This window comes from Erpetoichthys calabaricus, chromosome 15 (assembly GCF_900747795.2).
Source record: "Erpetoichthys calabaricus chromosome 15, fErpCal1.3, whole genome shotgun sequence".
Taxonomy (NCBI): domain Eukaryota; kingdom Metazoa; phylum Chordata; class Cladistia; order Polypteriformes; family Polypteridae; genus Erpetoichthys; species Erpetoichthys calabaricus.
Genome location: NC_041408.2, coordinates 66,439,919 through 66,456,315, shown reverse-complemented (window position 1 = coordinate 66,456,315; position 16,397 = coordinate 66,439,919). Strand labels below are relative to the sequence as shown.

Sequence of the window (16,397 nt, the reverse complement as noted above, 5' to 3'; positions counted from 1 at the left end):
ATGCAGGTTAGGTGGATTGGCGATTCTAAATTGACCCTAGTGTATGCTTGGTGTGTGGGTGTGTTTGTGTGTGTCCTGCGGTGGGTTGGCGCCCTGCCCGGGATTGGTTCCTGCCTTGTGCCCTGTGTTGGCTGGGATTGGCTCCAGCAGACCCCCCGGCTTCAGCGGGTTGGAAAATGGATGGATGGATGAACAGTTAAATGTTATTCAATAACCTATTTGTGTGTTATGAATCTCCATGGAGATACCCTTCAACTAAACTGTTAGCCAAATTTATTCCCCTATTAGACATTTGAAATAATGTTGAATTAGTTGAAATTAAAGATATAGCGGGAAGATTTGTGTCTTTGTATAATTTTACAAATTACACATATCTTCAGTTGCTGACTTATAGCAGTTGTGTTAATCAGTCTCGAAAATGTGTAATGACAGTCCTCAGACAAAAAGGAAGCATTTTAAAATGAGAATCTAGAGCTGATGCTTGTTAACAGTAGCACTGAATGAAAGAAAAATAAAAGAAAAAGAACTGGCCATCATGACTGATAATGCCACTATTCTGGAGCTACTTCAAGTCGGCTGCTTTGAGCACATGCTCACTTTTGTATCACAGATGGCTCTGAAAATTTTAACAATTGTCTGCTTAGAGTCTCTTATCTTCACAGATAAAAACTGCTATAGATTCTGTTATGTTTTTGGGCACGAGGCAACTTAAACAGAAGCTAGGAGTTAAATGCAGTCTCCAGTGTAGATTATTTAGGCTCTACTCATTTGGATGTCAACTGAGACATTTCAGAGTGATGTTGGGATAAGTGATTTTCCAAATGTGTTGCGTTACAACAATAATTAACGTCTGAGCTGCACATCTTACATATGGCTTTGCTTTTCTCCAGCTGTTCTTTACCAATGCACCATCTGAATCCGTAGTAAGTCCACACTGATTTAAGTGTCGAAGTTGCTGATTTCAGTTAAAGAGGACACACCATTTTATGCAAAGTATTAACGTGCTTTTTCCATAGAAAGCCTTAACAGGAGCATTACTGTCATGTACTGGATAAGACACCAAAGAAAACGAAGATTTAAGTGTCGAAGTTGCTGATTTCAGTTAAAGAGGACACACCATTTTATGCAAAGTATTAACGTGCTTTTTCCATAGAAAGCCTTAACAGGAGCATTACTGTCATGTACTGGATAAGACACCAAAGAAAACGAAGATTTAAGTGTCGAAGTTGCTGATTTCAGTTAAAGAGGACACACCATTTTATGCAAAGTATTAACGTGCTTTTTCCATAGAAAGCCTTAACAGGAGCATTACTGTCATGTACTGGATAAGACACCAAAGAAAACGAAGATAAGCAAAAATCTAGTAGTAATAGTAATTAAGCTGGACAGAGATTCACAACATTGATCTTGAGACTTTAAGACTCAATATCAAATCGTTTAAACAAAAAAAAAAAAAAAACGATTAATTGGAAAATCTATACTTTTACCCAGGCCCATACAAGACCCCCTTATTTTTCAAGGTACACTGTGTTAACCAGGGCTGTGGCGTTGCAAAATTTAATCTGCTTTAATAATTAGGACAACATCTCCAACTGTGACATATGTCAGTTCCTTAGTGGCTAATATACTAAAAGTAATACACAAGCTGCAAATGTAATTTGGTATAAATGTAACTGAAGAATGTTGACACCCACAACAAGTTGTGCTGTAACAGTTGCACATGGGGTGAAGTATGATTCTATGCAGCACAAGAAAGACATGTAAATAAAGTCATAAAGTAAGGGGGTGCCAGAGCAGCTGTATATACAGTACATTACACTCTCATTATAAGTGTACATGGGCCTGTTTTTTTAGCACTAGAATTACCAGAGCCAACGAAAAAAACTCACAATTCTGGTCCACCTTAAATCCCTTCGCACCTCTCCGTCAGCCTCTTTTGTCTTCTAAATGTGTCGATAAGCCCAAGCAGCAAGCAGCCTGCTATACCATCCCCCCACCACCTCAGAACGGGCAAGAAGTTCTCACAGTTCCTGCCTTGATTGATTATCTGGGAGTGAGCTACCCAGAATTGTAAGGGGAAATAATTTGATGTGTGTTTTGTGTCTACAACAATCTATGTAAATACATCGTTTAAACAGAAACGTTTCTCATGTGTTAGTAATAAACCTCAAAATGTAGATGTTGAGACAATGGAACTGGAAATTATCTGATCTGGAGGGATAACAGCTGACACACAAACGAATCTGCCGAATCTGCCTTCTTCGTATCTCACCGTCACTTGAATTTTTTCTTATTCAGTTTTATTGAGTGTTCCTGCTCATGCTGAATTAGTATGCACCTTATGGTCCATGATGTCAAAGCCGCACTGACATAAAAACAGAGACATAGGTAAATATGATATTTGGAATACTGTGTATTGTGTGGAAATTTTATGACCTGTATAATACATTTCGGAAAGCATCGTGGCACTGATGCAACATTATTCATACTATTCATATTCATTCGCACGCCTTCTTGCGCTTGTAATCAGTGACTGCTTTTTTTTTTTCAGTCTTGCCAGTGTCCACTTTTGGGTGCATGGTGCTGTTTCTTTTGTACTCCAGGACATGCAGAGGAAAGAATAGTACAGAGAGGTCAGTTCCGCACTATATGCAATCATCAGATTCAAATGTTAACAATTCCCACACACCCAAGGACCGTCCTTTCTACGGTTACGACATGTGTACCTGTTGCAATGTACACACTTTTCTCTGTGCTGTGGTTCCTATTACACTGAAGGGGCACCTGACACTGACTGACTGAGTTTGCTTTCCTGGGGGAAGTGGCTATCTTGGAACAGAACCTTGTCGATCTTGCATCCTCTTTTGGTTTATCCAAGGAGATTTTGCTTTTCTTTTCATGCTGAAACACAATTTGGTTTTGTCATGGAGCATTAAGCACTACTTAGGCAGTTCAGGTCCTTTTTACCAGAATCTAAAACCAGTGAAAACCTGCTGCTAATGTCTAAATTCCTTGTTTTTTTACTGCACTAAACTAACTAGTTTTAATTTTTTTTACATATCTTCCTGCTACCTTTTGTCTATATGCAATGAATATGTGGCATTGATAAATAACATGTTTAATACACAAGCAAGACAGTATTTTTTAGAATGTATAAATTTTTGTCTATATTTAAAATAATAATTTTATACTGAAGGTTTGTTATACATCAAAACCAAGTAGTTATTTCGCAATTTTTTAAATTTTGAATGACATACTTTTACATCAAGACAGTGTTCTTTTTGTATCACAAAAAAAACAATTTAACAGCTTAAAGGCATTATTGACAGTTAAAAGCACATTTTTCTTTTCATAAAGCACTTTACCTGACTTGGATGAGTGGTAAATGCAAGGAATGCTTCCAAATATTTGCCGTAGTTGTTGGGGATTTCAATATCAACATCAGACCCCTGAGCAGCAAAGGTAAAGGTTTTAGTGCTCTTTTACTGTACTATATGCCACCTTTATTTGCAGTAAAAGAATGATTAGGTATAGCTCAGAAAAAAAACTTGCATACTAAATATAGCAAACATAAAACACAATAACATTTCCAAAAAAATAGTTGTGCATTAAGAGAAAGCATTTGGGAGACCAGAGGTAATATTTTAATGAAATATTTCCTCTAAACTATTTAGAACTGTCTGGGTTGCTTTATAAACATTTAACTTTTTGTCTTAAAAAGTTTAAAGTTAACAAAGAAAATTTCACTGTAGTTTTCAAAAGCAAAAATAAGTTAATTACCAGAAGCGCACACAACTGATTCCCCAAGGCACACATGACCTGGCACAGTCTTTTCAAGAATATATACTGTCTTTCAGTAAGTCCTGCTCCATGTGCTGACCTGCAAAAGAGTAGTATTGTATTTATGAAAATCTGCATTAAGGTTCATCTGTTTTCCAGAACAAAGCTTTATGACACAATTTGTGTAGCTAGATGGTAGAAAAAAGAAAGAATTTCCTCATACTTAATGTTAGGACACTAATAACTTCAAAACGAGATTAACTAAAATTATCAATCATATTAAATATTAATTACTTTCAATGTAGGTTTGTGCAATAAAACAAGTTTAAAAAATTTTAAATGTGACAAAAGTTAAAAAAAAATCTAATCCATTAGTGAACAACAAATTAACAAGAAAGAACAACTTACTGTAGATGGATTTCAGTAGCTGTGTGTTTATAATGATGATTCTCAAAGCAGTTTATCGGGCATAAATAAATGACTTTATTTAATATACCTAGCAGGTGTGTATATACTACACATATATAAAAATTTTGTGACAGGATCAAAACTTCAGCTTAGCTTTCCAGCAGAGCTACATGATTTTGACAATTTTCCCAGTGATTTCTGTGTATATCAGGATAACTGTGGGCACCGAAACTCTGAAATAACTACTTAATCTGAATTAAACTTACCAGAATTATTAGAATTGTTAAATGTTTGAAGCCTGTTAATTTAGACTCTAGAGTAAAATCATTTCAGTATTTTATGTTCTACTGAGATGACTTTGTGTTTATTGTCTTAGTGTATTGTTTATTTATCTTGCACCAGCTGCAGCACAAGTGAGAGATAAGAATATATATTTTTTTCAACAAACTTTGATCTATTTAAGAATAATATCTTCCAATATTTGATGCAAGCAAATTTTCAGTTATTTTGCACAAACACAACAGGACTATCTTCATGATGCAAGTGAAAATTTAGCTGTCATTTTCAGATTCCTCCTGTTGGACTACTGAACAGATTAAAGATAGCTTATACTGCAAACAATCTTTTTGCATATTACATTAAAGAGAAGGTTAAATGACCATTGGTTCTCAGGACTCAATTGGCTTCATGATCAAAGCAGATTCACTGCAAATTCCAACACAGAGCTGTTTAATTATCACTTACACAGTCAAATAATATGAATAAAAACTTAGATCTAAATAAATTAAAATATTTCAATTAAAGATAAGTCTGATAATTACTATTTATGAATACAGACTACATTCAGAATTCCAGAACAAAATTAGAAATTAAACACAATATAAAGGGCAATATTTAAGATCAAGAAAATATTCCAAAGATAGAAAAACTCACTGGGCAGCAGAAAAGATGTAGTGCATTGCCACATCACCAAATAAAACCATCAGAGGTTTCCGATCTTCTAATTTTCCCTGTTAAAAATTATTGTATTAACTGTAAAACTTATGGCACAAAATGAATATCTATGCATATTGAATGAAAAATGCAAGTAAATACCTTTCAGACTCAAGTAATTTAATAATACATTTAGGTGTTTTCACTACATGTTTCAGGTATATATATATATATATATATATATATATATATATATATATATATATATATATATATATATATATATATATATATATAAACAATATATATATATAAACAAATGCATGCAGAGGTCTAGACTGCAACTTAAACTCCCCCTTCTCTCACTCCAACCTGCAACACTTTACTCAAGCCTGCTGCTGTTAAGTCAATGAATTTAAAAAGTTGTTTTGGTGCATCAGGTGAACATAGTGCTTCCTAGCAGAAAATATTTTCTCTTTTGTCACTTCACTTTAAAAAAAGCTGGTGATAAATTTGCCGACCGACAAAAATGGTGATGGTAAAGATATACTGCCATAGCTAACTAAATGAAAGTTTAATAAATTTTGGCTACGGTTGCTTGCCTAGCTTAGATACAGTGGAAAGAAACCAAAAAAATAATGACTTTTGTCCTCATGCGGGAAAATGTAATGCAGGAAAAAAATTATTTATATAAGTGGTCTGAGTCCTTTTAAGACAAGTGGCTGCCAGAAAACTCACATGTTAAAGAAGACTGCATGATGGCTAATAATATTTCTGGACAAATTCTGTTAGCTCAGTCCATGTTTCATGCCATAGGAAAAAAAATAACAAAAAATTGCCAATGTCTTAGAAACGTAAATGGGTAGAAATTGTCAGTGTGCAAGGTCAAGTACCTACCTGAAAAGACTTAAAGCTGTTAACGTAGCAAAATGAGGCTGAATCAAATATTGTGTGGGTATATATTAAATTATATTAACTTTTGATTATCTGAAATATTAATTAATTTTGCCTTAAGATTTTTTTCTTTGTAAGCATGTAAGTTCACAATAAAAAATAAAGACTAAAGTAAGATGTATAATCTGTAATTCAGTAACATCTGAAAACATTTACAGGGTTGGAGTATCTTTACAAGGCAATGTATTTTTACTTCAGTTACTTAAAAGTCTTTTACATTAACTGCAATCTGACCTAAATAGTCTTTATAATACCATACCTTTCTGCTCACTGCAATAAGCAGACACTCAGCAGCTTCCAGCTGCAGCTCAGTTTCACTAAGCAAAAGACAAAGCATCTCAAGTAGCCGACAATTATCACTTGTAATGTGATTTAAAGCCACCCAGTCGATGTATCCAGCTAAGGTGTTCAGTGTTGCTATCCCAACACGGCAGTGAGCTTTACCCTACAAGAGATTAAATGAGATAAAACAGGTTTTTTATTTATTTTTTCTCATGATGGATTGAAAGGACAAAGGTTTGTGTATTTAATGTCGACATAAAAATTTTCTTTATTTGTCCCCAGGGGAAAATTTACATATATCTTGTCACACACGTGCGCATGGGAGGCAGCTAAAGGGCTTGAATAAGGGCAGTTCCGAGTCATACCGGGATGTGGCAGAGTGCACCGACTTTTTTTCTCCCTTGCTTGCAGACCATTCACGGGAGATTCCACCTGGCCCTCTTGACTTCACTTCTGGGACCAAGCCTATGGAAGAAGTCACATCCGGGCTCGAATCTATGGCTGAAGACCTTCCTGGGCCCGACCCCTTTGATCTCACTTCCTGTCTTCCCCTTTAAAAGCCTCCGCCTTTTCCCTGTTCCCTCAGTTCTGTTTTGGACTCGGTTTTGTGCACAGCAGTGCAACCATTTAAAATGTCAATTTGCATCCAGGAAACCAATTATATGGGTGGCTGCCCCAAACTTTACTATGGCTCTTTGTGGAGTTTGTGACAATATATACAGTACTGTGCAAAAGTTTTAGGCAGGTGTGAAAAAATGCAGTAAACAAAGAATGCTTTCAGAAATATAAATAATGATTGTTTATTATTATCAATTTACAAAATGCAAAGTGAGCGAACAAAAGAAAAATCTAAATCAAATCAATATTTGGTGTTACTACCTTTTGCCTTCAAACCAGCATCAATTCTTATAGGTACATTTGCACAAAGTCAGGGATTTTGTAGGATTCTAGTCAGGTGTATGATCAACCAATTATACCAAACAGGTGCTAATGATCATCAATGTCACACAGAGGTTGAAACACAGTCATTAACTGAAACAGAAACAGCTGTGTAGGAGGCTTAAAACTGGGTGAGGAACAGCCAAACTCTGCTACCAAGGTGAGGTTGTGGAATACAGTTTCATGTCATGGCAAGATTGAGCACAGCAACAAGACACAAGGTAGTTATACTGCATCAGCAAGGTCTCTCCTAGACAAAGATTTCAAAGCAGACTGGGGTTTCAAAATGTGCTATTCAAGCTCTTTTGAAGAAGCACAAAGAAACAGGCAACGTTGAGAATCGCAGTGTTGGCCAAGGAAACTTAGTGCAGGAGATGAAAGACACATCAAGCTTATTACCCTTCGAAATCGGAAGACGTCCAGCAGTGCCATCAGCTCAGAACTGGCAGAAACCAGTGGGACCCAGGTACACCCATCTTCTGTCCGGAGACGTCTGGCCAGAAGTGGTCTTCATGGAAGAGTTGCAGCCAAAAAGCTATACCTCCGATGTGGAAATAAGGCCAAGTGACTCAAGTATGCATGAAAACATAGGAACTGGGGTGCAGAAAAATGGCAGCAGGTGCTCTGGACTGATGAGTCAAAATTTGAAATATTTGGCTGTAGCAGAAGGCAGTTTGTTCGTCGAAGGGCTGGAGAGCAGTACAATAATGAGTGTCTTCAGGCAACAGTGAAGTATGGTGGAGGTTCCTTGATCGTTTGGGGCTGCATTTCTGCAAATGCAGTTGGAGATTTGGTCAGGATTAATGGTGTTCTCAATGCTGAGAAATACAGGCAGATACTTATCCATCATGCAATACCATCAGGGAGGTGTATGATTGGCCCCAAATTTATTCTGCAGCAGGACAATGACCCCAAATATACAGCCAAAGTCATTCAGAACTATCTTCAGCGTAAAGAAGAACAAGAAGTCCTGAAAGTGATGGTATGGCCCCCACAGAGCCCTGATCTCAACATCATCGAGTGTGTCTGGGATTACATGAAGATCTTCCATAGAAGATCTGTGGTTAGTTCTCCAAGATGTTTGGAACAACCTACCAGCCGAGTTCCTTCAAAAACTGTGCGTGAGTGTACCTAGAAGAATTGATGCTGTTTTGAAGGCAAAGGGTGGTCACACCAAATATTGATTTGATTTAGATTTCTCTTTTGTTCATTCACTGCATTTTATTGATTGATGAAAATAAATGATTAACACTTCCATTCTTGAAAGCATTCTTTGTTTACAGCACTTATTCACACCTGCCTAAAACTTTTGCACAGTACTGTATATATATATATATATATATATATATATATATATATATATATATATAATATGGTTGGGTAACTTGATATATCTTAATACATAATTCGCCAGCCTCCTCACTCACTTCTGTCCGAAGCCGAATGCGCAGTCACCTTCTGCGCACGTCCGAAGCCGAATGTGCAGTCGCCTTCTGCGCAGCTGCCCGAAAAACCTCACGAGACTGACATCACGGCAGGCGGCGGATTTACGGCCGCGAAAATTCAAAGAGAAAGGTGACTTCGACCGACATCCAACCCCAACATCGCGGCAGGCAGCAGATTTACGGCCGCAAAAATTCAAAGAGAAAGGCGACTTCGATTAAAGCTCTAGAAGCTTGAAAGGCGATTTTGACTACAGCTCGAGGCCTAATTACGCATTCTGATTAAATTACGCATTCATTCAATACACCTATATCAGGCTTGTGGTGCTTATACTTATTACTATTCCACTCATGCCCGTTTCATCTTACGTTGTCGAAACGGGCTCTTTGTCTAGTGTATATATATATATATATATATAAAACATTTACCTTGCTGTCCTGTGATGGATCGGTTTTCTGTAATAAATGGACAATTGGAAACATTACAATCAGAACATGCCTTAATTTTACATGGTACATTTCACATGATCATTTAACACAAATCAATTTGCATTTCAATTATATTTACTCATTATAAACTAATGGCAACTTATGTCATGCAAAATAAATAATGTCACTATAAATGAAGAGTATATAAATTGATATGTAATGTGTAATATGTAATGACTCAGAATTAATCACTACAAAGCATCAGGTTGTAACCAACCTGCCTGACAGCCAGTTCTGCTAGGATATGCACCACCTCCAGGTGTGTACAACATGATTAGAAAAGGGATGACATCCATCACTTTTCTAAAGAACCTATTTACTCATCCACATTCTAACCTACTCACTGACTTAAGGGGTTATAGTTGGCACGGTATACTTTTAAGTAAGAAAGAATGTACAAGTGGTGTTTGGCAAGGCCCTTAGTATCTTACAGCAAAAAACTGGAGCATTACACTACAATTTAATGTTAATACACACAAAATTACAGTAAGAGGTGTCAGTTAAGCATGCATTTAACAAGATATTACGTAGGGATGATTTTTCAGTTTTATATTTAAAATTCAAAGTGGACCCCATCTGTGTTTTTTCAATTTAAACCAAAGTAATAAAGAGCTTGCTTTTAATTTCAAATTAGTATTTTCAAATTTATCTTATCAATATCTATTAATGACGATGATGATGAATGCCTGTAAATAACTTAACACAGTATTCCACAAGAATGTGAAGTTAAGGATTGCTACTGTGAAAACAAAACAATTGGGTAAAACTAATATGTCTCGTGACAGTGTAGTCCAAGATCATGTTCCCTGCTATTGTGTGAAAAAATTCTGCTTCAGAAGAATAGAAAAATAATTTATTTAACTAACAACTATTCCAATCAGGAAGTAAAATACATTTTCAAGGAAAACGTATACTCCTTATCTCTTTATTATAAAAAAAAATCTTTGAAGGAGACGAGACGTGATTTTTCGCAGAGAGACACTTTCACGTCCCGCGAGTCGAGTCTTTGTGCCAAGAGATTTAACCAAGCCCGGGGCCGGAAATAGAAGACAAAGAGTAGCTGACAAAGTAGAACGTCATAAAGAATTCAAAATTATTGGTGTGGTGCATATGCAGAGCAGGTTAGAGATAATGGAAGTACAAAAATTCGAAAGTCTCAAAAAAAGGATAGTAAAGATCGCATTAGCGCAAACAAACAGAAATTATTACTCGGTGAATATAACGGAACAGCGAAAAGAGATCAAATATATTGTTCAGATTTAAACTTTAAGTCGGAGACTTGTAGATCGTCTAATTCGTGTTGCCATCAGGGGAAAAAAAAAAAAGTAGTGCTTCTTCCCAATGAAGAGGTCTATCTGCGAGAATTAAAAGTTTTGTCATTTGGTGAAAGTGAAATCCACATACGTGAGCAACAGAGACATGAAGTTGCTGGCGCGTAGCGCAGGCAGGGGGGTTGGCAAGCGAAGCGAGCAGGGGGCAAAGCCCCCTAGTAACCCCTAAAAATAAAAAAAAATGTCATTACCATGCACTGCTTGCGAAATGGAAATAAATACTCAGCAAAAAAAAAAAAAAAAGGAATATGATGAGTAGCTGAGAACAGTAGGACAATGGCTTTCAGACTATGGGCCGTGGCAAAGCTGCACATTGTCAACTTTGAATGAACTTCTGCACCCACCAATTTAAAAAAAAATTCCAATTTTAAAGATGATCTTTAAAGTTGTCTCATATAGTATTTAAAATCAACATACAAGAACTCAAAGTGTTCTGTAGTTGTTGCATAAAAGTGCTTTTTCTTCAGTATAGTTATATACCAGTGAAGCAGACCTCAACCTGTGAGGTACAGAAGCAGCTGTCAGGTATCATATGACAAAAAAAAAATCAGGAATCAAAAGGGGATGTTAAAAGGACTGTTAGTTATACAGCAGTCAAAGCACAAACTCCATGCTCAGCTGCACTTCAAATTCACTATTTCCATATCCACTGCCCATTCTAAATTGAACCCTTCCAATGCACTCATTGGGTCTGAGGTCATAGGCCCCATTCAATCCCCACCTCTTTGAGCTGATCCGTGCCAGGGTGGGGACTGTCCAGGAACCATGAACCAAGAATGATGGATTTTTGCTAAAAACAGTATTTCAAGTAAGTGCTCTCTTTCTTACCTACAGATGTCACATGACATTTGATCACATGTGTCAATAGCCTGCTATCATTATGCTCTTGCTTTGATTAACACGGCTACTAATACACAAAATCATGTAGTCCGACTACTGTTAGCAGTGAGCAAGATCCAGGATCATGCTGCCCTTCAGAGAATTGGCTTTATATTAGGGGCCCCTACTTGATAGTACAACCCCAATTTCAATGAAGTTGGGACGTTGTGTAAAACGTAAATAAAAACAGAATACAATGATTTGCAAATCCTTTTCAACCTATATTCAATTGAATACACTACAAAGACAAGATATCGAATGTTCAAACTGATAAACTTTATTGCTGTTTTGCAAATCTTCACTCATTTTGAATTTGATGCCTGCAACATGTTCCAAAAAAGCTGGGACAGGGGCAGCAAAAGACTGGGAAAGTTGAGGAATGTTCAAAAAACACCTGTTTTGAACATTCCACAGGTGAACAGGTTAATTGGAAACAGGTGTTTGTCATGATTGGGTATAAAAGGAGCATCCCCAAAAGGCTCAGTCATTCACAAGCAAGGATGGGGCGAGGTTCACCACTTTGTGAAGAACTGCATGGGCAAATAGTCCAGTAGTTTAAGAACAACGTTTCTCAACGTACAATTGCAAGGAATCTAGAGATTTCATCATCTACTGTCCATAATATCATCAAAAGATTCAGAGAATCTTGGGAAATCTCTGCACGTAAGCAGCAAGGCCGAATACCAACACTGGATGCCCGTGACCTTCGATCCCTCAGGCGGCACTGCATTAAAAACCAACATCATTCTGTAAAGGATATTACCACGTGGGCTCAGGAATACTTCAGAAAACCATTGTCAGTTAACATAGTTCGTCGCAACATCTACAAGTGCAAGTTAAAACTCTACCATGCAAAGCAAAAGCCATATATCAACAACACCCAGAAACGCCGCCGGGTTCTCTGGGCACGAGCTCATCTGAGATGGTCTGACGCAAAGTGAAAAAGTGTGCTGTGGTCTGACGAGTCCACATTTCAAATTGTTTTTGGAAATCATGGATGTTGTGTCCTCCGGGCTAAAGGGAAAAAGGACCATCCAGATTGTTATCAGCGCAAAGTTCAAAAGCCAGCATCTGTGATGGTATGGGGGTGTGTTAGTGCCCATGGCATGGGTAACTTGCACATCTGTGAAGGCACCATTAATGCTGAACGGTACATACAGGTTTTGGAGCAACATATGCTGCCATCCAAGCGACGTCTTTTTCAGGGACGTCCCTGCTTATTTCAGCAGGACAATGCGAAGCCACATTCTGCATGTGTTACAACAGCGTGGCTTCATAGTAAAAGAGTGCGGGTACTAGACTGGCCTGCCTACAGTCCAGACCTGTCTCCCTTTGAAAATGTGTGGCACATTATGAAGCGCAAAATACAACAACGGAGACCCTGGACTGTTGAGCAACTGAAGTTGTACATCAAGCAAGAATGGGAAAGAATTCCACCTACACAGCTTCAACAATTAGTGTCCTCAGTTCCCAAACGCTTATTGAGTGTTGTTAAAAGGAAAGGTGATATAACACAGTGGTAAACATGCCCCTGTCCCAGCTTTTTTGGAACGTGTTGCAGGCATCAAATTCAAAATGAGTGAAGATTTGCAAAGCACCAATAAAGTTTATCAGTTTGAACATTCGATATCTTGTCTTTGTAGTGTATTCAATTGAATATAGGTTGAAAAGGATTTGCAAATCATTGTATTCTGTTTTTATTTACGTTTTACACAACGTCCCAACTTCATTGGAATTGGGGTTGTACAACATTTTGGGGGTCTTTGACTTTAAAAAAAAAAAGTTTGGGAACCTGTGCACTAAGATTCATGAATATTTAGATCAAATTATTAATTGTAATGACTGTCATTATTTCCTGTAGCATGGTGGCTCTGTGGCTAAGGATCTGCACTGCTATCTGGAAGGTTGCTGGTTCAAAATGCCAATACTGCCACAAGGCATCCAACTCTGCTGAGCCCATGAGCTAGGCCCTTAACCTGAAAATTGCTCCAGGGGAACTGTACAATGGCTGACCCTAGTCTCCGATATCTGAAGATCATGCGAAAAGACAATTTCTTCTCGGGATTAATAAAGTATATCAAATCAAAATATTCTATAGATCTGGATCTATAATTATCTAGAAAATTAAATGCACATCAAAATCTCGTGCAGAAACTCTGGATGCAAATTTTGATCAAATTTTCAATTAATCCTCTACACCCTTTCATTAATTAAAAACTGTTACCATTAAAAAAGTCAACTCAAAAAAATAATACGAGCCAAATTTCTCAGAGGTTTAATGTGTATAATTTTTGTGTAAGAATTTGTTTTAACATTATGTTAAAGCATGCAGCAAACATTACATTACAGAAAACCTTTTATTACATTTTCTTATCACTTTTTCCACATTTTGTTATGTTACAGCCCTATTCCAAAATGGATTAAATTCATTTTTTTCCTCAGAATTCTACACACAACACCCCATAATGACAACTTGAAAAAAGTTTCCTTCAGGTTTTTGCAAATTTATTAAAAATAAAAAAAATGAGAAAGCACATGTACATAAGTATTCACAGCCTTTGCCATGAAGCTCAAAACTGAGCTCAGGTGCATCCTGTTTCCCCTGATCATCCTTGAGATGTTTCTGCAGCTTAATTGGAGTCCACCTGTGGTAAATTCAGTTGGTTGGACATGATTTGGAAAGGCACACACCTGTCTATATAAGGTCCCACAGTTGACAGTTCATGTCAGAGCACAAACCAAGCATGAAGTCAAAGAAATTGTCTGTAGACCTCCGAGACAGGATTTTCTCGAGGCACAAATCTGGGGAAGGTTACAGAAAAAATTCTGCTTCTTTGAAGGTCCCAATGAGCACAGTGGCCTCCATCATCCATAAGTGGAAGAAGTTCAAAACCACCAGGACTCTTCCTAGAGCTGGCCGGCCATCTAATCTGAGCGATCGGGGGAGAAGGGCCTTAGTCAGGGAGGTGACGAAGAACCCGATGGTCACTCTGTCAGAGCTCCAGAGGTCCTCTGTGGAGAGAGGAGAACCTTCCAGAAGGACAACCATCTCTGCAGCAATCCACCAATCAGGCCTGTATGGTAGAGTGGCCAGACGGAAGCCACTCCTTAGTAAAAAGGCACATGGCAGCCCACCTGGAGTTTGCCAAAAGGCACCTGAAGGACTCTCGGACCATGAGAAAGAAAATTCTCTGGTCTGATGAGACAAAGATTGAACTCTTTGGTGTGAATGCCAGGCGTCACGTTTGGAGGAAACCAGGTACCGCTCATCACCAGGCCAATACCATCCCTACAGTGAAGCATGGTGGTGGCAGCATCATGCTGTGGGGATGTTTTTCAGCGGCAGGGACTGGGAGACTAGTCAGGATAAAGGGAAAGATGACTGCAGCAATGTACAGAGACATCCTGGATGAAAACCTGCTCCAGAGCGCTCTTGACCTCAGACTGGGGCAACGATTCATCTTTCAGCAGGACAACGACCCTAAGCACACAGCCAAGATATCAAAGGAGTGGCTTCAGGACAACTCTGTGAATGTCCTTGAGTGGCCCAGACTTGAATCCGATTGAACATCTCTGGAGAGATCTTAAAATGGCTGTGCACCGACGCTTCCCATCCAACCTGATGGAGCTTGAGAGGTGCTGCAAAGAGGAATGGGCGAAACTGGCCAAGGATAGGTGTGCCAAGCTTGTGGCATCATATTCAAAAAGACTTGAGGCTGTAATTGCTGCCAAAGGTGCATCGACAAAGTATTGAGCAAAGGCTGTGAATACTTATGTACATGTGATTTCTCAGTTTTTTTATTTTTAATAAATTTGCAAAAACCTCAAGTAAACTTTTTTCACGTTGTCATTATGGGGTGTTGTGTGTAGAATTCTGAGAAAAAAAATGAATTTAATCCATTTTGGAATAAGGCTGTAACATAACAAACTGTGGAAAAAGTGATGCGCTGTGAATACTTTCCGGATGCACTGTATTTTGTTTAAGAATAATGGCATTATCAATTTGGTTGACAGTCACATACTCAGTTAACTCTCTGAGCAGAAGCTAAACACCCAAGCTGCAGTGTACAAGCAAAACATACTATCAAAGCCTGGTTCACAGGAGTGAGCCCACAAGCATATTGCTTGTGCATGTCTACAAGGCAACTGTTGGCTTTACAGCAAGGCCTCCAGATTCAGGTCTAGCTGGAACAATTTTGTACAGTAGTTCCACTAATTTCACCTGTCAGTCTTAATTTATTTGGTGATCTACTATTATGAAATATGTCTTGGTTATTAGCAAAACCCATGAGTTACTGGTAAGTGAGAATTTATTGACTTTGTTTAGGTGGGTTTACAGCTCTTGCATCTTCTAATGCTCTTCTAGTCGGACGGCAACAGTGCCGTTAGAAGAAATATAATACCCTGTGCTGGAGATGAACTGATTGGTAATGTCTTATCCGATTACTGTTCACACGCTCTGCAATTTCGTCTGACCTGCAGTCAGGAGAGTTTTTCTCTGTTAGCGCCTTTAAGATAGCAGTCCAACTTTGCAAAAGCATGTTTGCTTTGTATGTGCAATACAGCATAGATGGACTGCTTCAGTATTTCAGATCTGTACTACGCAGTGTGCAGCAAAGTCCATCATGCTTTTGCTTGAAATTGTCTCAAACTGACCTATATTTACAATGCACGTTTTTCAATGATGGCATCTTTTCTTTTTCCAGATGTAAAAAATCTGATATGAAGCTTAAACACTGCCCTCATGTGCCTTTTTAAATGAATAACATGTCTTAAAATAAGTCTATATATATATATATATAAGTATTACAAACCAGCAGGACAATTTTTCAATTTAAATTTAATTGTATAATCATTAAGATAATTTGATTTAAACTATTAACGTAATTTAATCAAACTATGGTTAATCATTACAATATTTTTGGCAAAAACAGGAACAGGAGCCAATTCCCCTTCCCCT

The 16,397-nt window shown here is 37.8% G+C and overlaps 1 protein-coding gene across 2 annotated transcripts in view; it reads right to left on the bottom strand.

The window, feature by feature from the left end:
- The window catches only part of LOC114665558 (exportin-5), a 72,454-nt gene that overhangs the window by 47,920 nt on the left and 8,137 nt on the right, over nucleotides 1-16,397 (bottom strand). For both annotated transcript variants that reach the window (XR_007933551.1, XM_051919307.1), the window contains exons 6-10: nucleotides 9,168-9,194; nucleotides 6,335-6,520; nucleotides 5,122-5,198; nucleotides 3,781-3,880; nucleotides 3,366-3,449 (exon numbers count right to left, since the gene is read on the bottom strand). Coding sequence is in view for 1 of the 2 variants with exons in the window: in XM_051919307.1 (XP_051775267.1) it covers nucleotides 3,366-3,449; nucleotides 3,781-3,880; nucleotides 5,122-5,198; nucleotides 6,335-6,520; nucleotides 9,168-9,194 (474 nt within the window). In the remaining variant the exon portion in view is untranslated. The remainder of the gene's footprint in view (nucleotides 1-3,365; nucleotides 3,450-3,780; nucleotides 3,881-5,121; nucleotides 5,199-6,334; nucleotides 6,521-9,167; nucleotides 9,195-16,397) is intronic.